Source organism: Ipomoea nil, unplaced genomic scaffold (assembly GCF_001879475.1).
Source record: "Ipomoea nil cultivar Tokyo-kokei standard unplaced genomic scaffold, Asagao_1.1 scaffold1576, whole genome shotgun sequence".
Classification (NCBI taxonomy): domain Eukaryota; kingdom Viridiplantae; phylum Streptophyta; class Magnoliopsida; order Solanales; family Convolvulaceae; genus Ipomoea; species Ipomoea nil.
The window spans coordinates 5,794,740-5,821,035 of record NW_017618004.1 but is presented as its reverse complement, the minus strand read 5'-3'; the positions used below and the strand labels follow the sequence as shown (position 1 = coordinate 5,821,035).

Sequence of the window (26,296 nt, the reverse complement as noted above, 5' to 3'; positions counted from 1 at the left end):
CCACCCAGCTTAACAACTGTCCCTGCATTGATGATTACAGTTGAATCGGTTACCGCGTTCCTTCAATCTTTTCCATGCATGCATGGCAGCTTAGCTTAGCTTCCATAATTATTATATATACCCCTTCTTCTTCTTCCCCAATCCCACAACCTAATTAACCAACCACTTTCTTGTTTTCATTTCTTCGTTATTTCATATATATATGGCTAGCTCTAGCGGTTTTGGGGTGGCGGTTTTTGCCGCCCTGTTTCTGGCCATGGACAACGTCGTAATCGCCGCCGTCCAAGGTCGAGCGTTTTTCGTGTTCGGAGACTCCTTGGTTGATAACGGAAACAATAACTTCCTCGCCACGAGCGCCCGCGCTGATTCTCCGCCGTACGGGATAGACTATCCCACGCACCGCCCCACCGGTCGCTTCTCCAACGGCCTCAACATCCCCGACATTATCAGTTCAGTTTTAATTTAATTTGTATATATATATATATATGTATCATGAAAAATAATGTTTAATTTGTGGAAATTTATGTTAATTTGGTGGGTGTTTGTACTTATAATGTAGGTGAACAGCTAGGGTCGGAACCATTAATGCCGTACCTGAATCCGGCGCTGTCAGGGAGAAAGCTTCTCGTCGGTGCCAACTTTGCTTCTGCCGGTGTTGGCGTGCTTAATGACACCGGAGTCCAATTTGTAAGTTAAACAAGATTTAAGGTTCAATTTTTTTTTATTTAGTTACAAGGGAAACCTCCAGCTACTATTCTAGAGCATGCATGAGTAAATCTCACCTTGTAACCATGATAGAGCTAAATTGTCAAATCAGTTCTAACAGATAAGGTTAATAAACTGCTCCCACATGAAGTCCAACTTGTAATGATTATCAAATTAATGGTTTAACAAACTTGGCTAGAGTTGCCCCAATGCCCCTAATGTTCAATTTTTAAACAAAGCATTCTCATTGTAGTGCTGGACTGCTCCCACTAGAAGTAGTTGAATTTAATATTATGGTTATCAAACAAATTGTCCAATCGATTTGGTTGGAGTGACCTATAACCAACAAATTTAAACAAAAAAGACCAATTAATCGTTTCACTGAGAGTTGAACAGATTCCCCACCAAGAAAAGCATACTCAGGATTGTATGGGTAGGGTTTTGAGGTCTATTTTTGGGGGTTGTTGGATAATGTCAATTGTCTTACCAAACTTGTTGGTCTTGTTCCAAATAATATAATGCAACTTATTGTTAATTGTTTTGCAGGTAAATATAATCCGTATCCACCAGCAACTAGATTATTTTGCACAGTACCAACAAAGAGTGTCTGCCATTCAAGGGGCAAAGAGGACGAAGAAACTAGTGAACGACGCACTAGTTTTAATTACGCTAGGCGGTAATGATTTTGTGAACAACTATTATTTGGTGCCTTTTTCCGTAAGGTCTCGCCAGTATCCCCTTCCACAGTATGTCACTTACGTCATCTCAGAATACAAAAAAGTTTTAAGGGTAAGTCAACTCCATCAATACATCCTCATAATTAATTTTAAAAATATATTGCAACTTTCAAGCCAGTTAAAGGTACCCTCGATCGAGTTTGTGTTTTGACTGATGAGTCTTTATTATTCAAACACTTTCATAATGTAGAGGTTATATAATTTGGGAGCGCGAAGGGTCATTGTAACGGGGACCGGACCGTTAGGTTGTGTGCCAGCGGAACTAGCACAGCACAGCCGTGGCGGGGAATGTGCAACCGAGTTACAGCACGCGGCGAGCTTGTACAACCCTCAACTAGTTGAGATGATCAAAGAACTTAATAGCGAAATTGGCACCGATATCTTCATTGGAGCCAACACAAATCAAATGCACTTGGATTTCATCAATAGCCCTCAAGCTTTTGGTACATTAATATATTCAATTCACACACACACTTTATATATACATGAGTTATACATATATACACATTGTTGCAAAAATCGCGCCTAGGAGCTAGGCACCGCGCGACCGCGGCGAGGAAGGGCCGGAATCGGCCTCCTTCGTTGCAGGGCGGCTAGGTTAGACCGGCTAGCCAGCTGAACCGGCGGCGATTTTTTTGTTTTTTTTTTTTTTTTTTTTGCAACCTTGGTTATACATATATACACAATGTGAAGTATTGAAGTTCGATTCGGGAATGGATGGACAGGGTTTGTGACGTCACAAGTGGCATGTTGTGGGCAAGGACCGTACAATGGAGTAGGGCTATGCACACCGCTATCAAACCTGTGCTCCAACAGGGATGAGTATGCGTTCTGGGATCCATTCCACCCATCAGAGAGGGCAAACAGATTGATTGTTGATCAGATCATGAATGGATCCCCTGACTACATGCACCCCATGAACCTCAGCACCATCCTAGCCTTAGATTCCAACATGCTTTAATTAAACTACGACATTATGCCTATTTAATTACCCATCTAGTTTTGCTTAATTGTGTTCTAATTTGATGATTTGAATCGTTGCTTGAAGGAAATGGAAATACAGTTTTCATCTTTGATTTCATCCACAATTGTTATTATTTTATTTTTCTTTCTAGACTTAAACTCGTTATTAATAGCAATTTTTAAGAAAATATATTATTCATAATGACCCAAAAAGTTGCGAGATCTGAAATGACCTATGATAGCAGAATTTATTTGTATTTGAACTTCATTGCATCAAAATGCATTGTTCATGGGTGTAATTGCACATTTAAAAAATTATAAGGGCTAATTAATTTTTTAGCAATAGTTTGAGGGTTTATTTGACCATTTTTCCAAAAGATTATACTAATTGAGTAATTGCTCTCAGAAGTTAGAACACGATGTGACGATGGGGAGTTTTAGGTAAATTCCAATACGATTGCAAATATTGACCCGAACCGATTAAAATCGGACCTAAATAAGCGCACAGAATTTCGCTTCATCTTAAACCCAGGTTCTGCAACTGCAAGTCTGCTTGCGCTAAACCCAGCAAGGCTTATCCACAATTCATTTCCGCCAAATGCGGTGCTAAAATCTTCCCTCCCTCCCTCCGATTTTCAATTTATGCGCTAAAATGGCCGCTTTACTTACACAGCTTCCTTTCAAGCTTAAATTCACTACGACGGTACCTCTCCGGCAGCGAACATTTCCTCCCCGCACCGCCGGCAGAGTCGTCGTAGCTGTATCGTCGCCGCAGCGGCGAACGAGGAAGAAGAAGCAACAAGCGCCGAGTCAGCCGAAGACGGCTGAGGATGACGACGGCGGCGGCGCCTTGATGGCGTCCGGCACTGAGAAGGTGCTCAGGCTGGTTTTCATGGAGGAGCTGATGGAGCGCGCTCGCGACGCTGACGTTTCCGGTGTCTCTGGCGTCATTTATGATATGATTGCTGCTGGACTCTATCCTGGACCTCGCTCTTTTCATGGATTGATCGTTTCTCATGTCCTCAACCTCGATGTGGAGGGAGCTGTAACTCTCTCTCTCTCTCCCCCGTACTATTCTGCGTGTGTGAATGTTTAGTGAAATGTGATCAACTGCTTCTTAGCATAGAAAGTGACATAAAAGCCTCTTTCATCCCACTATGCTCTCTGCTTCAAGTGTCGTGCTTCTCACTATGCGTATACCTTCTGCATAGTTCTATTTTTTGTGTAAAGTATTCTATTGTCTGGATGCATGCCGTGATTGATTTTGTGGGGAATGTTAGTGTGCCTAGATTTTTCTTCCAGCACAATGATTTGAAACTCTGAGTGCATTAGGCATATAAGGGAACAATGAAAGATAAATCATTTAGTTGATAGTTGGGTTGAGTTTTGGGCATGATGTTTCTTTATTTAATATTCTTGTGATAGTTGAACTGTGGCAATCCAGATATTTTGGCAATTTCAAAGTTAATTTGACTTCAATTCAAATTGGACATCAGGTGAGGCTAAACTCCGTGATATATCAATGCTACATTTACAGATGCATGCTCTTAGAAGGGAGTTGAGTGAAGGTCTACGGCCTCTCCATGAAACATTTGTGGCATTGATTCGTTTGTTTGGTTCAAAAGGTCTTGCTACGAGAGGCTTAGAAATTCTGGCAGCAATGGAAAACCTGAAGTATGACATTCGCCAAGCTTGGCTAATTCTTGTTGGTATAGTGAACACTAGCATCTAGCTTTCTTTGCCACTCCATTCACTCCATTTACAGTATATTTTGTCCTAGCATAAAAACTCACAGGTATTTTTCTTGGAGTAGAGGAACTTGTGCGAAGCAACCATCTGGAAAATGCCAATAAGGTTTTTTTCAAGGGTGCTAAGGGTGGGCTTAGAGCTACTGATCAGATTTATGATCTTTTAATTGAAGAAGATTGTAAAGCAGGAGATCACTCAAATGCATTAACCATTGCCTATGAGATGGAGGCTGCTGGAAGAATGGCTACCACTTTTCATTTCAATTGTCTTTTGAGTGTGCAGGTATTTACTTTTAGCAGATTCATTATTGCTTGCTGTATAAAAAATGCTCAAAATTGAAGACTGAAGGGTATGCAATGTGCATGGTTTCTGTCTAAGGATAGTTTCAATAACCAACAAAATATTGCGTCGGTTTCCCTTTAATAAATTGATTGCCTTAGATGGACAAGTCAGCAGTATGGTGGATAAATTTCAATATTTTACATGGTTCCATACTTTTTAGAGGTTAGGATGTAGTCTGTAGTAATTTTGTGTACATATTTGATATTAACAGGATCACATGCGCCAATTTGACACTGAAATAAGTATTCATTTTGGACCTTGCAAAAACTGAAGCATAGTTTCTACAATTTCTTATGTGATTTTTCTGTACCTTATTTCCTTTGTCAAAGCCACATTAGAAATATAATTTCATGGGTTGACTTCTTGTATATGGCCAAAGTTCTTGTTCGTATTCTTAAATCATGTACCCCTTATATGTGGTAGCTCCACGATTCCAGGGTTTGCCTATTCTATGTGCTACTGTGAATGATGGAATTCACAAATGTCAAAATTTGGCCAGACAATATGCATTTGTTGGCCATCTAAGTTAAACATGGAACCTCTACTATGAAGACCATTTTCTTTTCTGTTGTTTAATTTACTTCTTTTATTGATTGATTCCTAGTATAAAACTACTGCATCAGTAATTGCAGAAAATGAATCTTTTATGATCATTTTCATTTTGGCTGATGAGAACTCACCTAACATAACAATATTGTTCCTGTCCCTTTTTTTTTGCTAGGCTACATGTGGTATACCTGAAGTTGCATTTGCAACCTTTGAAAACATGGAATATGGAGAAGGTCTGTCTCTTCATTTCTCTTGTCAGGCTTTTACTTAAACCTCCTCCTCTTTCATGAATTCATGTCCCTCCTTTTCCTAGGTGATTCTTTTCTGCTTCTATTGCTGCAAATTTGTTTAACATGTTTGCTTCCTATCTCTCATAATGTGCATGCTTAAATCTAGATATCATAAGCTAATAACTTGGCTAAGCATTGAACTACAATAGACTTTGTTCCATATGAAGGCAACAAAATAACAAATTACGCTCTCTAGAGTTACCTTAAGTAAATAATCTTTTTTCTTTGCCCTGTTACCTAACAGGATTGAAAAGTGATCTGCACACGCAAGTACACTACTTCCTTTTACGGTAGTCCTTAATGCACAACAAATTAAACCCATCCATTCGAATTGTGGTACAGGAAGTTTATCTTATTTGGCCATTGGATGGTCATGGTATAGGATAAAACTATCTTCAATGTCTTTCTTATCACACTCCTGTGAGATAAAGTAATCATAGCCTTAATTTGGGTTTTGACATAGCATTATTACATGCTATTTTGGCTTCTACAAGTATTTGAGCAGAATGCAGATACCAAAGTTACTTTTTATGTAACTTGATTAATGCAGGCTAGACTTCTTGTTTGTCACAAGCTTCTGGCTTGATTACTTCTTATTAGATCAAAACAGTATCCTATTCTTTTGAATTCACCAGTATAAACTTATGATTAGCTTCTTTTTTTTTTTTTTTTTTTTTTTTTTTTTGCAGCTTATATGAAACCTGATACAGAGACTTATAATTGGGTGATCCAAGCATATACAAGGGCTGAGTCTTATGATAGGTCAGTCGCAAAATGTATTTCTCATATTCAAAGTTCTTCCATTTGTACAGTTAGATGTTATTGTATGCCAGACATTTATAGCCTGTTAACTTGGTGTAAAATAGTGTGCACTATCCATTAGACTTGACCAAAGTATCCTAAAACATTATACAGGCAAACAAGTTTCACTGTTCTCCAGATCAGTGGCAAAGCCACCCCTTTGAACTAGTGGGCCAGTTGACACCACTAGAATTTTAACCGATAGTATATTTCGGATGTGCACAATATGATTATTTATTTTAGTGTAAATAGAGTTAAAATTTCTAAATACCTCACTGGAAAAATGAAAATTTTATGTTTAGTTGGGTCAAATTGTCCAAATTGCATAGAAAAAGAAAACTTATCTTTCATGAAAAAAACCAATTCATCATCTTTTCCAAAGTAACCCTATCCCCTCCTAACCCTCCCCCATCCTGCCCTACCCTCTAGTCACCAACATCCCCCATATCCCTTCCATTCACCAATGCTACTGGTTGACCATGAGCAGTCGTATTAATGGGACCCATGCAGTGAAAATGCTGCACTGCCATTGGCATGGCTGAAAATGTTCTCATTTGCATTCCCATTGCTATGATATCTGCCAAGCTCAAGCAAATGCAAGTGCATCCCATCAAGCTGATTCCCTGTTGGCTGTAGTGCAAGAATTTTGGAACAAAAGAATACTAATTTGTGCTAGTTTTTCGGCAAAGCAGTTATGGGACCTTGCTGTTGTATAAATTATCTCATGTATTTGGATTTTGAGTTCGCTGGTTCTTTTCAATTTAAAGAACTGAGCATGACTTCAACTTAACTATTTTAGGTTCAATATGATAAAGTTTTTACTGTTTTCACTATATAAAAATCTTGTGGATGGTGGTGATAGAAGATGTGGTGGCCAGATTTGTGGGTGGTGATGACAGCAACTGACTTGGTGGTTGTTGCAGTGGAAGCTACTAGAGGGGAAGAAGGGTGGTGGTGGCTAGCTTAGTTGATTAGGATTTTATTTTTATTGGAAGAAGGTTATTTTGGTCTTTTCATGAATTTTAGATTTGTTTTTTGTTCAAGGTTACGAGATGCATCTAAACATTGGAAAAACTTGCGAATAATATATTTTTCACACAGATCATTTTCTTTACTGGAATACTTTTATTATGTGAAGTGAATAGGGCTTAGAGTTGACCTTAATCATTTGACTGGTTTGAGTCCCACTATTTCAAAGTCAATAAATAGTATCACTCTAGTTAGTTGAATTTGTGTTCACTGTAGAACTCTTTTTTGGTCAATTCTACACAGTGTTTGATGCAATTTTGGATTCGGTATGTTATGATGTTACATTACATTCTATGATTCTGGAGCTATTTGCTAGACTATAGAATGCATGAGAAGTTGAAGTCATGTTTGGAAGTGTTAGGGTCTTGGTGCAGTGTGGAAGAAAAGTTTAAAAAATAATAAGAGATAATTGATCTGGGCTAGTCTTGCGGATTTCCCTTATTACTTATTTGGGGCTAGGGGGTTACTTTGAGCACTCTTGAGGTGTTTTAAATTTGGGGATGTACTAAGGATGAATTTAGGTCTTATCTTTGATTATGGTAATTGGTCCCTTTCTCATCTCATGCTGTTTTGTCTTGATCTCAGTGTTCATTGTTGACGTCATTTGTCAAGTGCATGACTTTTTTATCTTGATATTGGGTTCTTTTGTTTTAGCTTTTTAAAGATAAGTTACTATTCGGGAAAGTAGCAACTTGCTGACACGTATTCTGATTGATCTATAGTTGAGAAACATTAGAATTTTATAGAACACCACATGCCATTTGCACTGAGCTTTGACTGTGGAATGCAGGGTGCAAGATGTTGCTGAGCTACTGGGCATGATGGTTGAAGACCATAAACGTTTGCAACCTAATATGAGAACTTATGTGTAAGAAAAATTTCCCTTTTTTCTTCCTACCTTTTCTAAGAAAATATATTTACAGTGGATTACTATTCTGCCTTTAAGGGTTTTCTCGTGAAAATAATGTTCTTTTTAATCTCTGGTGTTTGTTGTTCTTCAATACTTTATTTATTTGCTCAACACAGTGAATACGACTAAACTAACAACTTACTAATACCAATGAATTTCCCTATCCCAATGACATGATAAACAATTAGTATGCTCAATTACAACAATTTATGACACCCATAAATACAGGGGAACTAAAAACCCTCTTTTAAGGAGGGACTAAATTATCTAATCAGGATTGCTCTTAGTGAGGTTCAAATCTCTGACCTCAAAGCCTTTGCCAACTCAGCAAGGCCTTGAGGTTTTGTGGTTCTTCAAGACTTAAATCTGAGCATCATGATTTGATTTTGGTGAGTTATATTTTCTCCTACTAATACTTGTCATGCGATTAGCATAATATGCCTCAATCATTTTGGTTTAAAGACCTAGGCTTTTTATTCAAATATTCTTTTTAAATCAAGTGTCTCATTCAAACAACTGGACATTCTTCCTGTATTTGGCTGGATTTTCTACCTCCTGTTTAGTTTAGTGAATCACTGGGTGGCAGGGTAGAGCAGTGATTCAGAGAATTTGGAAATTCTTTTCTATACTTTATTTCCCAACACTTCAGACTTATTCCTAAAATTACCTTAACTACTTTTTGCACTTAACTAATGCCCGAAGTGGCATATAGAAAAGTTGGAATCTGGAAATTGGAATGTTCTCATGGTTAAACTGATGGAATCTATGTTTGGTTTAGAGCTTTCTAATTCATTAAAATGAGTAGTGGCATTTTACATTTTCACTTTCAGTTTGTTGGTAGAATGCTTTTCCAAGTATTGTGTGGTACGTGAAGCCATTCGACATTTCCGAGCTCTCAAAAATTTTGAAGGTGGAATGAGACTTTTGCATAATGAGGGAAAATATGGTGACCCGCTTTCATTGTATCTCCGTGCTCTTTGTAGAGAAGGTACACTAATATTCTATTTAAACTGCTCTTTGTTTTATTTTATTTTATTATTACTCCGTATTGTTTTGATTGGTGCATCTTGAATGGTGGTGGACTGATCTCCTACCTTGAGCACAGGAGCCTCCCCTTTGGTCCTCTTTTTTTTTTTTTTTCCTAAGAAAAATATTGTCCACTTTTGTCTTGTTGCATGTATGTCAAAGGGAAAATAGATAAACCCTTCATATGATCTTTTTGGGTCTCAAATATGAATATTGACCAAAATTTTGGTAACAGGGAGAATTGTTGAATTACTTGAAGCCCTTGAAGCTATGCTTAAAGATAACCAAACAATTCCACCTAGAGCAATGATTCTGAGCAGAAAATATCGTACATTGGTTAGCTCATGGATTGAGCCCTTGCAAGAAGAGGCTGAACTTGGATATGAGATTGATTACATAGCCAGGTTGGTGTGTTAATCCCTGATTGTGGAACCTTCTATCCTAGCATAGCAAATTTATTTCCACTTGTCTGTTTTTTGTTGTCTAAGAGTTTGTAATTTGTTTTTAGCTCTCCTATATGTATTTGTTGGGTACATGTCAGGCTAGGCTAGACTCTAGAGACAATGTTTAAGTTTGGTTCAGTTAAAAATGAGGAAACCACATAGTTTAGATCATTTGTTGATGTATGAGAAGTTGTTTGATTTTATATCGAGTAATTAAATAACCAAATAGCCAATTATGTCTGTTAAGTTGTTATTTGGTTCAAATCATGTGTTCAATACAATCACATTCTTTTTAGTGCATAAGAGTTTTTCTTTTATATTCTTTTCTTTTGCATTTTTTGAGCTCTATACTGAGCAAAATCTGTAAAATTATACCTTTGAGTTTGACTAAATTGACCAAAGCATTCAGGTATGTTGCAGAAGGGGGGCTTACTGGTGAACGCAAGAGATGGGTCCCACGAAGGGGAAAAACTCCTTTAGATCCTGATGCCGAAGGATATATTTATTCCAATCCCATGGAAACCTCCTTTAAACAAAGGTGTCTTGAAGAATGGAGGATATACCACAGGAAGCTTTTGAATACCTTGCGCAATGAAGGACCTGCTATATTGGGAAATGTATCTGAATCTGATTACTTACGTGTTTGGGAAAGATTGAAGAAAATTGTTAAAGGTCCTGAGCAGAAGGCTTTGAAACCAAAGGCTGCTAGTAAGATGATTGTGTCAGAGCTAAAGGAAGAACTAGAAGCACAGGATCTTCCAACAGATGGAACAAGAAATGTGCTCTACCAACGAGTACAGAAAGCAAGGAGGATAAATCTTTCAAGAGGCCGGCCCCTATGGATTCCTCCTGTTGAAGAGGAAGAAGAAGAGGTGCATCTGATTGATTTTTTAATATAAATTCGTAATTGATGTGGCACATTAGATGAATTAACATCTTTCCTTCTTTTTGATACTCCAGACGTTGTATGCTTACTGTTAGTTGATTTTACAGGTTGATGAAGAACTGGATGAATTGATCTCACGCATCAAGTTGCATGAGGGAGATACAGAGTTCTGGAAACGCCGTTTTCTTGGAGAGGGCTTTAATGAAAATGACAGCCAGCAATTGGAAGTAAACGACTTAGAACTTCCTGATGTTGAAACTGTTGATGATGTTGCAAAAGATGTTGAAGATGACGAGGCAGATGAGGAGGAGGAGGAAGAAGAAGAAGAGGAGGAAGTGGAAGTGGAAGTTGAGCAAACTGAAACCCAAGCAGAAGTAGGTGACAGGGTCAAAGAAAAAGAAGTTAAAACTGCAAAACCTCTTCAAATGATTGGAGTGCAGCTGCTGAAAGACTCTGATCAAACTAGTTCTTCAAAAAAATCACGAAGAAGGTCAAGAATTACAGCAATGGTATGATTATAATCATTTTTTACTTTGTTGTTCTTCTATTAGTTAAAGATTATATACCTCCAGTTTATGAACAAGGGTTTATTGATTTTTCATAGATGAAAGTCTGCATTATTTAGGCTAGAGCCTTCCCTAGTTTTAGGAAAAAGGAAAGTGTCCCTAACTAGAAAACCTACAAATTGGGAAACAAAATAGGACATTACCACTAACTGGATTTTATTCTAACTTTCCAATAGTTTATATGCATGCTTTTATATTGAATGACTAATTCCATAAATATTACTCCATACCTCTTAGTCTTCCTCTGTATTCCTTTTGCTGAATAAAATAGTTTGAAACCTAAAACTTATCTGTGTTGACTTCTTCCAAAATTGCTTATCTTTATACTCGAAGGGGGAAAAGTGACACTACCACAAGTTTGGAGAGGGCAAAGTGCATTTTTCTCCCAGTTTGTGTCTGCAAGGCTACATTAACAGATGCAAGACATTGGTCTTGGTTCTACTATGTTAAATTGAAGTAAAACTAAGCTCATATTGGCAATCTATCTTTCTTTCTAAACAGCACTTGTGTAGTGGAATATTTTGTTTCCTCGTTAAATATACTGCTTATGATTATGCAGGATGATGATGATGAAGACTGGATCCCATTGGATATACATGAAGCATTAAAGGAGATGAGGAAAAGAAAAATTTTTGATGTGGAAGATATGTACACAATTGCTGATGTTTGGGGTTGGACATGGGAAAAGGAGCTCAAGAACAAACCTCCTCGAAGATGGTCACAGGAGTGGGAAGTTGAATTGGGAATTGAAATAATGTCAAAGGTACAATTAATATTTTGCACTCCCGTCCTCTTCACTCCTTGGCTCAGCTCTCATTCAAATTTTTGTGTTGACTGAGAAAGTTTTACCAACTTATATTTCAGGTTATAGCATTGGGTGGAACACCCACAATTGGGGATTGTGCTATCATACTGCGTGCTGCAATTCGAGCTCCCATGCCTTCGGCTTTCTTGAAAATTCTGCAGATAACACACAGTCTTGGTTATGTATTTGGCAGGTAAATGCTAGATTCTAATGAATGATGAATTCAGATGCTTTTTGCCATGAGTTTGGATTTAGACTCCAAAAATGATATTCGTGCTGTCATTATGTAGTCCTTGATTCCACTTCTAGTCCAATGACATGATTCGTTTTGTGAACATCTTGTACTTATTTTTCTTAAAGACCTAAGATAGGATCGGCTAATTATTGAATTGTATCCATGTGTTGCAGCCCTTTGTACGATGAAATCGTCATGCTATGCCTTGATCTTGAGGAGCTTGATGCTGCCGTTGCCATAGTGGCAGACTTGGAGACTAGTGGAATCATGGTTCCAGATGAAACCCTTGATCGAGTAATTTCAGCAAGGAATAAAAAATGACAATCCAGTAAGTAAATTATTCATCAAAGTTTCAAAATTTTGTACTTGCATTACATAATATTATTAGGCAGAATTTTTAACTCCATTATGTGTTTCTTGCCATTTAGTTAGTCACATAGCTCGTAGTTTTATGTAAATTTCTGTGAGATATTCTTATTTCTTCTACTTTTATTGAGGGAATTCAGCTATTTGAGTATTTAAAATAATTTTTAAAGAACATCAGTAATGTATTTTATGTATGTGTGTGTGAGATTGGTTGGGTTCAAGTCAATTCTTAATATTATATTTTGATTAAAAAAATTACATCTTTTTATCAATACTATTATATTTTTTTTTTCATAAGTATTGCATTTTCTCTTATAAGTAATATAATTGATAATTGATTAATTTATTATGATTAATATTACATTTTCTCATTGAAGTAAGTCTCCAACTCCTAAATATTACATTTTGATTTTAAAATGTTATATTTTAAAATTAATTTATCCTTGTATTATTAATTTTTCAGTATAAGTATTATATTTTTATATTAATACAATTTGTGTTGGAGGAAAGTCATCCAAACAAGAAAGCACTTCGTTCTGGATGGCACATTGTCATCAGAACATATTTGTCTGGCCATATTTCTGATCTAAATTTTTGGTCAGATGACACATGCATGGCATGTGACTATTAAAGAAGGCTAAATTTTGGGAATTTGACCAGGAAAATAGAGCCTCCAATAGAACCGAAGTTTGGACAATAAAATGCCAATTGTCGACTTTCAACAATAGTGGTTCAGTGCAAAATTTCCTTATTAGTTCTTCAAATGAAGAGCTGTTAACGTGTCTTGTGACTCTTGACTAAGGTGGCGTTTTAATGAAAAGACTAGAGCAGTTGAAGAATTGTGATTCGAGACTTCGAGAGATTGCAATAATCATACAAATTTTAATTAGCAAAAATGGAGTTTGTTAAGAGTGATCCAATTAGAGTAGTCTAATCATCCTAATTCTAACACCCTCCAAGGGACCCTAACTAATACTCCGTAATTTTTAGATTCAAAACTCGTTTATTGTGTGAACATGGGTGGTTCTGTTTGACCATTAAATATAGAATGAGTTATGAACTGTGTTATTCAATTTTTGAGCACTAGTTTATATAGTTAAGTTTGAACCCAAATTGTGTTACTGTTTACCAAATATTTTATGGATATTCTTTTTAATATAACCTTATTACTAACCATATTTTATTATATCTTGGGGAGATCTATTTTTAAAAAAAAAATCTAAGAATAAGTGTCAAATAGGTCATTGAATTGCTCACGATAATGCAATTAGGTTACTGAATTTAAAAAATTACGAGCAAATACCAATTTTGGTCCCACGAGTATTAACAAAATGACAATTTTGGTCCACATGTTTAATTCCTACCAATTTTCATCCATGACTATTGTTTTAGTACCAATTTTCATCCACAACTATTATTTTAATGTCAAAATTCATCATGACGATCACCCTTCGTTTAAGACAATGCCGAAATATAAAATTATTAAGGGTAGTTTCGTGCTTTTCAAATTATTAGGATCCCTATTTGAGCATGAATAAAGAGATTTAAGCCCTAAAATTTATCCCAATTCGCAGTTTTTCTCCTCAAATTAAGGTAGGATGAGGAGGAGAACTGCGAATTGGGATCGATCTTAGGGCTTAAATTCATTTATTTATACTCAAATTGAAATCTTAAGTTGAAGAGGACGAAAATGGCCTTACAATTTTTAGATTTCGAGATGTCTTAAATAGATAGGTGACCGACGTGATGAATTTTGGTATTAAAATAATATATGTGGATTAAAATTGGTACTAAAACAATAGTCGTTGAAAATTGGTAGGAATTAAACATGTGGACTAAAATCGTCATTTTGCTAATACTCGTAGGACCAAAATTAGTATTTGCTTAAAAAATTACACTTGAATTTCTAAACTAACTCATTTTATGCAATTAGTCTAATTGGCAAGTTTTTCAAATTTTTAAAGGTTACTTCAATTTTAAAATATTTCTTAAAAATAATAAATTTTTTTAAAAAAGAAGCTTCGTTTTCATCTCCATCGGGGAAGAACTGAAAGATGGACAAATTCCCATAAAGAGACAAAGATGGAAACAACCACTGAAAGATGAAAATGCGAAGGACATATATAGCTCCAGACCTACTGGCTAAGTTTAATATGGACGATCTTGATAATATGAATACAGAAGATTAGCCAGAATATTTCATGAAAGACTACAAAATGAAAGGGCGAAATTCACTCTTCGAGATATGCGTTAAATGCAGCAAAACATCTACGAAGAACTAGTAGTTGTTGATCCATGTTTTAAACCAGAAGAATGAAATCTTCCAGAGACGGAGTCGTAGCGCTGTTTTTTTTTTTTTTAAAGAAAAAATATTTTAAATTTGGGATGAGTTGTTAGAAACTTAAAAAAGTTATGTAAATTAGACTAATTGTTTTGGTTAGTTTATAGATTTAATTGTAGTTTTTTTTTAAGTCAATGGCCTAATTGCATTATTGTGTGCAATTCAATGGCATATTTAATCCTTATTTCAAAAATCTATGTGTTCATTGAGTTAATATTAAAAAAAAATTCTCAGTTATAATGATATTTAATATTTAATATTAAAAAAAAAAAAAACTACAATAGTATTTTTCTTATATGTGTGTTTATTGAATGAAGGCTCATGCATCATTCTCAATTGCACCAAAGTTCTCATGTTTCTTTTTTCTACTTTTCGAGGGAAATTCAACCCTATTTTTGCTGATGTTGTCGGTATTGTTCATCTTAGATTCATTTAGTTTTTTTTTTTTTTTCGTTTTTAATTAAAATAAAAATGAAAACTAAAAGGATAGGGATGGGTGGGGGATGATAAATGTACAGGAGTGGGCACCCAATTTAATTCACTCATAATATTAATATTAATATTAAATATCTCAAGGAATGAAGATATGGTTAGTAGGCTAGTTTGTTTTAATATATATTTAACTCAACGTACAACATTAAAAAATGTGAGTCAAATTCCGGAGTTCCAGGTTTGGCGTTTGGGGAGTTAAAGAAGCTGACAATCTTCATTTTTTTTGTTCAATTTCATAAACAAACACACAATTAAAGCAGCATTCGAGATTCGAGACTCGAAGCTTACAACATTAATTAATGCCACATATTAAGTGTTCCTACTTCTAAATTCTAATGTATTAATTTCAATTTAATTATTAATAATAAGTTTCTAGCTACCACCAGCCATAAAAACTGTAATCGAGTGGGTGAAGAATGACTCTTGTACCTAAAGATCGTAAGGTTAATACTTATCAACGTCATTTCAGTCAAGCAACAAGGTATTTGTAGTGCAGTTTACCTTTTCTATGTGGTATGAAAATTATTACATAGGAGCGAGGTTTATTCTGTGCACATTGTTTTCGGATAATAGCTATAAGTTTACACCTAGGGTTACTAACGAAACAAAGTTTAAGAAACTATTTTAGATTGATCGACCAGTTTAGTTGTAATTGAGGTTAAATAATTAATTATTAATAATGTATGTAGACGTGGATATGAGCGCATTGTAGCATGGATTATGGGAAAATCTCGTGAATTTCTTCAGCGCTAGCTCACTACCCAACAGAATAGAAGAAAGAATCCTTCCATTCTCCAATACTTTCACTTTTGAAATTTCAGTATTTTTATTATTATTATTATTTACTATATTTAATTATATCCCTTGTTTGCTGCACTCCCGGTCCATTTCATTATTTATTAGTTCTTAAACCCTATAAAAATCGATCGTCCCCTTATTAGAAAAAAAAAATTCATAATTCAAGGTAGTATATATATAGGTCATTAATTATTGAATTAGAACCAATTATGATCCCTCTTAGCTTGTAGCTTTCATTGGGCCATTAGATAAAGCAAGCTAAGCTAGCTCAGCTGCAACTGTTTCTCCAATACCCTAATTATTAGTGGTAGATAAATGCATGATTAATTAGGCAGCCAACACATCCTTTTCATTGGTAGAGTATATATTTCACAATAAATATCATAATATAATATAATATAATATATATTAATTGGAAGCAAAGTATAAGTTGGTAAACCATACCAAAATATTATAATACACTGCAAAGTTTGACCTTTCAATTTATACATAAATTAATTCTATAATTTGGGGTAATAATAATATATAATATATTGCAAAGTTTTTTTTTTTAACGAAAAAAAAAAACTAAACAGTAGCATAAGGTTGTGATGGTGTGTATGGTGCAGTGAAGATAATTTGGATGTAACTTTAAGTGAGTAGCAAGTCCAACTATACTTAGATTTGGAGTAAAGAAAGGTCACAACGGAAAAGGAATTAAATAGAAAAATGGAAACAAAAAGTTAACTATCAAGTTGGTGGCTACACAAAACACACATGCAAATGTTACTCTTAGTGGAAATTTTTTACAAATTGTTTGCTTTAATTAGTTAATGTTGTTCACATTAACAAACTCTAATGGTGGGGATATTATATTAATTTTTTAGGTTGAAAAAATATAGAACAAATACTACATTTTAAAGAATCATGAGTGTTAAAAAAAAAAAAAAAAAAAAAAAAGTTATTCTTGTTCAGGGGAAGGTTCACGTACGGGAGAGCCTTTCTCCCCTATAAAAAGTGTGGACATATCCACACCTTCCATATTGAGAAATTAAAGGATACAATCTTAGTATTACTAAACTTTCAAATTTACAATAATTATAAAATGAGTCCTGCTCTTAAAAGAGGAACGATTTATTTAATCATTATAAATAAATTAAAAGAGAGGCCAATATTGAAATTACTAAATTGTTCATCTATTTAACACCAATTTGACGTAATAACAAATGCAGAACTAAATTAAACAATAACACAAAAGTTTGGGACTACATTAAGTCACTAAAGTCGTTTAGACGAAATTGAGAAAAATCAATATAGTCGAGGACTATTTTGAGTATGTATTAACTCTTTTGGTATTAGAATTAGATTAATAGTAATAGACCTTGCACACATGATGGGTGTGTTGAGCATAAAATGTATAAAACATAAAAGCGTATTCCAACTATCTACACATATTAATTAATTTATCTAATTAAGTTGATTATCAAATTAAAATGTATTTATAAATTAAACAACCAGTCAATTAAAATAGTGAACATCAAAATAATTTGTTTTCTGAACTCTTGGAAATACTTTCTACAAAATGTTTTAAATTCATTAGTTGTATTTATAAATTTTTGTGGGAATTATTTGTTATATAATTGAGAATACTTGTATTGATCATTCATCAATCAACAAAATTTATTGCGAATTATTTGGACCATCATACATTCATTACCTTAGACACAAATTAAATAAGCATGATGTTTTTATTTTGTATCCTACGATCCCTCAGCTCAGTTATGTACTTTATTTGAAGCAAATTATTACCTGACTTATAATTCCACAAGTACTCTATAATAATTATAATAAGTTAATACCCAAAATCGTCCTCGACTATAGTGATTTTTCTCAATTTCGTCCTAAACGACTTTGGTGACCTAATATCGTCCCATACTTTTGTGTTTCGCTCAATTTAGTCCCAGACTTTTGTGTTTTTGCTCAATTTAGTCCTTCATTTGTTATTCTGTCCATTTGGTGTTAAATAAATAGACAATTCAGTAATTTTAATATTGACATCTCTTTACTCATAGACATGTGAACTGCGAAATCCTTTTTTTTTTTTTACGAATTACTCCTAAAACTGCGAATATAACATTTGATTTGTAGGTCCGGGAGTAATTCTCGGTGTAATTCGTACAAGAAAGAGGAATTTCGCACTTCACAAGTTGAAAGTAAAGAGAGATCAATATTGACATTACTAAATTTTCCATTTATTTAACACCAATTTGACGGAATAACAAATGGAGGACTAAATTGAGCGAAACACAAAAGTCTGGGACGATATTAGGTCACCAAAATCGTTTAGGACGAAATTGAGAAAAACCGCTATAGTCGAGGACGATTTTGGGTATTAACTCTAATTATAATTGTTATAGTTTAAATTATATTAATAGAACCGGTACAAAAAATAAACATAGTGATTTATTGTTCCTTGATAGTTTGCCGCTATTACATAGAAGCGATGTTTACTCAATTCAAACCTTTGAATGGTGATTGCGGGTTTCTCTTGTCATCTTTGATTTACAGGAAAATCTACAAATATCACCTGAAGGCCGGTGTGCTCTGCTCTGGTTGAAAGTTGAAACATCGATTGTAACCTTAGCCAGTAAATGATCATAAGGAGGTGCACATACATATCTTAATCGGTTCAAACTAAGAAAGTCAATACGTCGCTACTTTCATTGGAGTCGAACTTAAATTTCTCGTGTTATCTTTTTAAAAATAAATAAATAAATGTAGTGTAAATCATCATATATCAGGTTAAAATATCCACCAACACACTAATTTGAAAGTTAGATAACAAGATGCTAATTTGAAAGTTAGATGGTAGTACTTGACAAAATATTCATCAAATTCAATTACCAATTTAGTTAAGATATAATGAATGCATGGATCCCAAATTTTGAATTTTACATATATAGAGTGCTAGATGCGCACGTTTGGAGGTGTATATATATATATATATATATATATATATATATATATATATATATATATATGGGCGAGTTCAGGTGCGGCAGTGTCTTACGGTACGACAATTTCTTACGGTGCGGCAACACCAATACTTCAACAAATATGCACCATCAACGTTAGGAAAATACACCACAAAAAACAGAGTAAACAGAGTCCTGCATCACCAAACACACACCATTAGGTGTGAGTAAAAACACCATACACTGTTCAGAAATACACCATTGGGGGTGGTGAGTTATATGGTGTATGTATTGTTTTGAGTCTGTTGTGTATTCTGTGATGTTTTATTGCATTTCATTGTGGTGTGTTTTTCTTACACTGTTGGTGCATATTGTTAACACTGTTGGTGTATTCTGAAATTCCGCCACACCGCCGCATTTGAACTTTATATATATATATATATATATATATATATATATATATATATATATATATATATAGAGAGAGAGAGAGAGAGAGAGAGAGACGAGGTGCGGCAACACCAATAGTTCAACAAATATGCACCATCAACGTTAGAAAAATACACCACAAAAAACAGAGTAAATAAAGCCCTACATCACCAAACACACACCATTAGGTGTGAGTAAAAACACCATACACTGTTAACACTGTTGGTGTATTCTGAAATTCCGCCGCACGGGAAGATCCCGCCGCATTTGAACTTTATTCTATATATATATATATATATATATATATATATATATATATATATATATATATATATATATATATATATATATATATATATATATATATATATATATATATATAGAGAGAGAGAGAGGGATATACACTTTAGAAGTCAAATAACATAACTGTGGCTCTTTCAAATGGAAGGTTTGAACTCAGATTATATTATAAATATATATGGGACACAGTCCAGATACACTTTATAATTCGTATGGTATATATTTAGAGGTAAGCGACATAAGTGTGACTCTTCCAAATGGAAAGTTCCAACCCACAATATATTATTGCATAACAGAAAATAATCAATGGAGTAAATAAAAATTTATTTATTTTCCAAATTTAAATGAGAGTCATTGTATATAGCTAAGCCGAAAGAGATGTAGAAGAGGAGAAGTTAAAAAAAAAAAAAAAAAAAAAAAAAAAAAAAAAAAAAAGCAAGAAAGCAAGCTAGCTAAGGAGTATTAATGGTGAAGATTGTGAGGTGGCAGGGAGGCAGATGAAATATTCAAGTGGCAATAAAAGAGGGTGGGCTTTGTTGAGAGGATGGGTAGGTCTCTCTGATTTATTACCATTCTCATAATCACCTCTCTCTCTCTCTCTCTACCTATACATACACATATACACATATATCAGCTCCATCCCCTTTCAAATTTAACCTGTTCAGTTCAACCCTATCTAGACCAAACTAAATTAAACCCATCAATTATTATATATAAATATATATATTTGGATATAAATTCCATGCAGAGATGGTGATATATAATATCAATCATGATGAAGCTGCAGATGTTTGGGGTTTTGTGCTAGCTATCTAGTTACTGTTCTTCATTCATTTCCTCCTTCTTAATTCTGCTTCACCCACCTCTCTTCATTCATTTCTGTCAACACTTAAATCACTATATATATATATATATTAAATACAAAAGTCATTTTCTGGATTTTCTTCAATTTCAATTCCCTGTTCGTTAGTTGGTGATCGATATTAAGGCCGGGGAGCTTTCAGCTTTAATTTGTGGTTAGCAGTTGGGAATTCCATCTCTTAATGGGTTTCTAGTTTGCTTTCTTTCAGACCCTTTTTTGATCTCCTTTCTTTCTGGGCTTAAAGAAATTCTTATTCTTTTGTTATGGCAATGAATGAAATGGTCATTTTTGGAAGAAGAAGAAGATCTTCTTCTTCTGTTTTTCTGGTGCCATTTTTTCTTTGGTTCTTCTGGCAAAGGTCTCAGGCTGTTGAGACCCAAACCTTCAACTACACAAGATACAGACATGTCAGCAGCTTAAGGCTTGATAGGATTGAGAAGCATCTTGACAAGATCAACAAACCCCCAGTTCTCACCATTCAGGTTTCTTTCAATTCTCTCTCTCTCTCTCTCTCTCTCTCTCTCTCTCTCTCTCTCTCTCTCTCCTTATATATATATATGTATATCTTGTGTTTTTATATATATACTATGGTTTTGTTTAGAGCCCAGATGGAGATATCATTGATTGTGTTCATAAAAGAAAACAGCCAGCTCTAGATCATCCTCTTCTCAAGAATCACAAGATCCAGGTACACCCTATTTTGAAACTAAATTTCTAAGAATATAATGTTAGTTGGGAAATATAAGCATTATATTCTACAATGTTTCTACAATACCTAATATGATCAAAATATACCATGAATGAGAGGACAACCTAGTCAACTCAAGTCAGATTGTTAGGTTTAATAACCATAAAGTTACAAGTTCGACTCCTCCTTTCAAAATGACGGATTAATATTCTTTTTTTGAACCAATCACTTATGGATAATAGCGACTGATTTACCTGCAACACTCATAGATGTTGATTATATATCTTTCATATAAATTAAGCAACAAGCTTATATTATAAGACATCATTGCTAATTATGGGATGGGTTTTAGAAATTATTGTGGCGACAATATAATGCAATGATATGTATGATTGAGGTTTGATTTGATCCTTTGCAATGATATGATGCGATGATGAGCGCAGAGAGATCCGCCGGAAATGCCGAGGATGAAAACGGTGAAAGAGGATGCGGTGAGAGATGAGACGATGAAGAATAGTAGCGGCGGCGGCGGCGTGCCGCAGCTGTGGCACCGGAACGGGCTGCGCTGCCCCAAAGGCACGGTGCCGATACGGCGGAGCACGGTGCACGATGTGTTGAGGGCCAAGTCTCTTTACGACTTTGGGAAAAAACAACGGCGATATGTGCCGCTTGACCGCCGTGTTGATGCGCCGGACGGTGTTAGCGCCAATGGCCATGAGGTGTGTTTACTATCTACATTAAATTTATTCATTTTTGTCTCAATTTTACCTTTTCATTCAACTTGTTGCACATGCATTATTATTATTTTTTTAATACGCTTACCTCTATTATGTGGTTAATTAACCATTTATTACACAAGAGTCTGGTTTACTAATATATACCATAGAATAGTAATTATGAGTTTTTTCATGACCCAAACAAAAAAAATGGGTGTGTTTGATTCATAAGTTTATACATTAGGAATGATAATCAAAATCATAGTTAGTATTTGGTTGACAACTTTTTTAAAACATAACTATGAGATTTGATTATCGCTTCAATTAAAAACATCATTCCCTAATTAAAAAATGCATCATTCTATCTTATTGGTAATATGATTTGTAAGTTTGAGTTTGTGCTTTTAGATTTTTTTTTTTCATATTGGTGCTTTAGATGTCATTTTATATTATATATATGATCGATTGTCTTGATTTTTTGTTCGTATTTTTAAAACATTTATTCTCATTATAGGGTTATACATAACCAAATATTAGGTAATCATTTCAATTCCACTATATTACTAAACATACAAAATACTTTTACCCAAACTCATATCATTATCAAATATTCAATTTTCATTCCGATTCCTATTGCTATATATGAACCAAACACCCTCTTGATATGACTCATTAAATATATATTATAGTAATAGATTTAGAGAATTTGTAGTATGGTAAATTCAAATTGGGCATTAATTACTACACTATTTTCTATGGTCAAAGTTTGTAATAAATAACCATAATATTTTATGGAGGAGTAAATCCCATTTGACATTTTGACATGGCACTAAGTGAATTCTGAAAGTATTATAATATATCGTGTGATATTATAATATGTAGTGTAATATTGATTTTTCAAATAAAATAAGATATGGCATTAAATAGTAGACGATATTATTAGGTGTGGTATTGTGGGATTTTTTTTTATTTTTTTTTAACTAAACAGAAAAAAATATGTTGTCATGAATTTGTATAGCATGCAATCGCGTACACCGGAGCCTCGCAGGATATATACGGAGCGAAGGCGACGATTAACGTGTGGGACCCATCCATTGAGATAGGCAACGAGTTCAGCCTCTCCCAGATCTGGGTACTCTCGGGATCTTTCGACGGCTCAGATCTCAACAGCATAGAAGCTGGCTGGCAGGTACTCCTTCCAACTCCCTGCTCCCTCTCACACCCAATCCTATCCCATTATTCTTTTTCTTTTCAACTTTGCTTTTTAAAAAAAGAGCTAAACTTCTTTGTTTAAAAAAAAAAAAAACAATTAGCTAAATTTCTAAAGCTTTGATTCTTCTACTAGTCAGGTTAGTCCGGAGCTGTATGGTGATAACAGGCCTAGATTGTTCACTTATTGGACGGTCAGATTTCTATCCTCATTTTTTATATAATACTTTCTGTCCCAGTTTATTTGTGCAGTTTCGCCTTTTATTTGTTCAGTATAAGTTTGATTGAAATTATTTTTTATCCCATTTTTCATAATATTAAGTTTAATAATTAAAAATAATATTAGACAAAAAAAAAGTTAAATTTGAATGACTATAAATCTTGAAAATTGTGTGGATTGGTATCGATATGGTTAGATTTGAAAGGGGATTAGAAATAGGTACGAAAACGATAATTATATAATTAATTATAAGTTAGTCAGAGCCATAAAATTTGGTAATCCTAGTAGAGGAATCTTGAATGTAAAGTCAACCTTGCCTTGGGTCAAGGGATGCTCCCACAAAGTACCAATTTCTTTGTTTAAATTGCATTTATTATTTGGATTCCGTGCATTGAAAGTTAAGTAGTCCTCGAAATCGATTACCTTTTTTTTCCTTTTTATTTTTGTTGTCAAGTTTGAATAGTTGGAACTATAGCCTCTATATAAAACCAAAATTAGTATTTATAAGAAATAAATTAAAAATAAATAAATAAATACACTTAAACGTATTAGCTAGCATAACCAAATGAGGTTATTTAATTAATTATTAGTATTTTATGTGTATCATTTTAATTGTATGACATGTTTATTATTTATTAGGTAAACAAACATTTTCTTTTACACTTATTTTCTTTACTGTTTTAAATATAAATTTTGATATTTTTTTCATTTTTTAAATGTGATATATATATATATATATATATATATATATATATATATATATATATATATATATATATATTATGTTAATACTAAACTAAATATTACGAAAAAAATTATATAACTTGAGTCAAATCATATTAATCGAACTAAACACATAAAATGAGATGAAAAAAATAATATTTTTTGGTATGCCTAAAGAAAATGCAAATTGTACTTCGATCTCTTATTATCTAGCCCTAAAATTACATATTTATATAGATGGAATAATATATTATTGTTATTTTGTTGTGTATGTTAGCTTAGAATAATTTAAAAAGTTGAACATATAAATCACCTATCCACCTGTAAATTTTGACTATTTAACAAACTAAGTAGTTATATATGAGAACTTAAAAATCAAACAAATTAAAATGATGTACATGAATCATTAAATTCACGAATAATCAATGAATATAAAGTAAATGTAACACTTAATACTATATAACTTATGACACTTGAGAAATTATTTATTAAAGAAATTCAGATATATAATATTTTCCTTCAAGATTTTGAGCCAATCATTTTGTTGGTAGGATGGGCAATAAAAGCTGAAAAAAGTTGGGGAAGGCACTGAAGAACATGATGACTGTTTAAAAGTCATTAAACATTAAAAGATTAAAAGACCATATTAGACAGGACATGAAGATGACAATTCCAATATCACAAGGGTGTAGTAGTAAATGCTAGTGGTCCTTTGAAATATTAATGCATGCATGGAAGTGGGAGGCTCTCTGCTTTAGTTTCCCACTTTGCCCAACTCATGCATTTAGTAATGGTATTAATTAGTCCATGTGACATGTCAAATGTGTCACTGGCAATAAATCTTTTTGACCTCTTTAAGGGCAAAAGAGTAAATAAACCTTTTAAATTTATTTCGTTTTCGTTTACATTTGACCTAATATATCTTAAATATAGTAACGTGTAAAGTAATACGTTTTATATGAAATATTTACAGAGTGATGCATATCAAGCAACCGGATGCTACAATCTTTTGTGTTCTGGATTTGTGCAAACAAATAATAGAATTGCAATCGGTGCTGCCATTTCTCCCGTATCTGCCATTGATGGAAGCCAATATGACATCACCATCCTCATATGGAAGGTCCATATCAAATCTTGTCCATACAATTATGAAATTAGCCCATTATAAAATTATTAGTTTGTATTTAATGGTCCACCTTGCATTTTGTATACTTAATGTTTATTTTTAATGTACTAAATGTTCATTTTTAAATATATTACTTAAAAATGAACTTTCAGTACGTTAAAAATAAATCTTTAGTATACTAACAATAAAAATAATTAGTGATCCACAATATAAATTGCCGGTCAGTATTGATGTGGGTTGTTCACGGGTCGGGTTTTACACATTGCAATGTACCATAATTTCATGTAATTTGATTGCAGGACCCAAAGATTGGGAATTGGTGGATGGGCTTTGGTGACAACACTTTAGTGGGCTACTGGCCCGCGGAGCTATTCACGCACTTGGCGGATCGGGCCACCATGGTGGAGTGGGGAGGAGAGGTGGTGAACTCTCGGGCCACGGGCGAACACACATCCACCCAAATGGGCTCGGGCTATTACGCAGAAGAAGGGTTTAGAAAGGCGAGCTATTTCCGAAACCTTGAAGTTGTAGATTCCGATAACAGTCTCAGCTCGGTTCAAGGCATATCCACACTTGCAGAGAACACTAATTGTTATGACATCAAGAGCTCTTACAGTAGCGACTGGGGAACCCATTTCTACTATGGCGGGCCGGGAAGAAGCCCGAATTGTGCTTAATTTGTATGTTTAGTACCGAATATAAAATTTGTTTATGAGAGAAAAGTCTCTACTAGCTAGTATTCTAGCAATTTTATTTTTCTTAGATTTTGCTGTTTCCAACCTTGTTTATGCTCTTATTCCAAATTGCTTGTCTATGTTATGTATGTATGTATTTGATTATATTATTATTTTGTTAGACGACCAGAAAAAACTCTAAACCACTATTTGATTATATTAAACAATAGCATGAGAAAGGTAAGGAAATATCAATTAAGATAGTCGGTTGGAAATTTCTGTTTATCTAATATATTACTCAGCATTTCATTTCCAATGACATTCTATAAATTAATTGATCAATCATAAATTATTTATGAAAA

At 34.0% G+C, this 26,296-nt stretch overlaps 3 protein-coding genes across 7 annotated transcripts; all 3 read left to right on the top strand.

Moving 5' to 3' along the window:
• Positions 1-2,523, top strand: LOC109190266 (GDSL esterase/lipase At5g33370-like). Its single transcript, XM_019340741.1, has 5 exons — positions 1-449; positions 560-687; positions 1,252-1,494; positions 1,633-1,885; positions 2,168-2,523. The coding sequence occupies exons 1-5, from the start codon at positions 203-205 to the stop codon at positions 2,401-2,403; spliced, it is 1,107 nt and encodes a 368-aa protein (XP_019196286.1). The 5' UTR covers positions 1-202; the 3' UTR covers positions 2,404-2,523.
• A 395-nt stretch (positions 2,524-2,918) lies between these two features.
• LOC109190796 lies at positions 2,919-14,600 on the top strand. Of its 5 annotated transcripts, none has more exons than XM_019341411.1 (14): positions 2,919-3,450; positions 3,943-4,114; positions 4,219-4,436; positions 5,218-5,278; positions 6,025-6,097; positions 7,956-8,033; positions 8,906-9,063; positions 9,337-9,505; positions 9,954-10,416; positions 10,538-10,939; positions 11,556-11,759; positions 11,861-11,994; positions 12,210-12,364; positions 14,422-14,600. In XM_019341411.1, exons 1-13 carry the CDS (start codon positions 3,058-3,060, stop codon positions 12,355-12,357), a joined length of 2,673 nt encoding a protein of 890 aa, XP_019196956.1. In that variant the 5' UTR covers positions 2,919-3,057; the 3' UTR covers positions 12,358-12,364; positions 14,422-14,600. The 5 variants fall into 5 exon arrangements, with proteins under 5 accessions (XP_019196956.1, XP_019196957.1, XP_019196954.1 ...); XM_019341412.1 differs by lacking the exon at positions 14,422-14,600 and adding an exon at positions 13,205-13,462; XM_019341409.1 differs by lacking the exon at positions 14,422-14,600 and adding an exon at positions 13,063-13,185.
• Positions 14,601-20,294: 5,694 nt separating this feature from the next.
• On the top strand, positions 20,295-26,113 carry LOC109190216. The gene is made up of 7 exons (XM_019340668.1): positions 20,295-21,060; positions 21,180-21,266; positions 21,710-21,985; positions 23,001-23,171; positions 23,332-23,385; positions 25,108-25,254; positions 25,560-26,113. Exons 1-7 carry the CDS (start codon positions 20,842-20,844, stop codon positions 25,935-25,937), a joined length of 1,332 nt encoding a protein of 443 aa, XP_019196213.1. The 5' UTR covers positions 20,295-20,841; the 3' UTR covers positions 25,938-26,113.
• Positions 26,114-26,296: the final 183 nt, after the last annotated feature.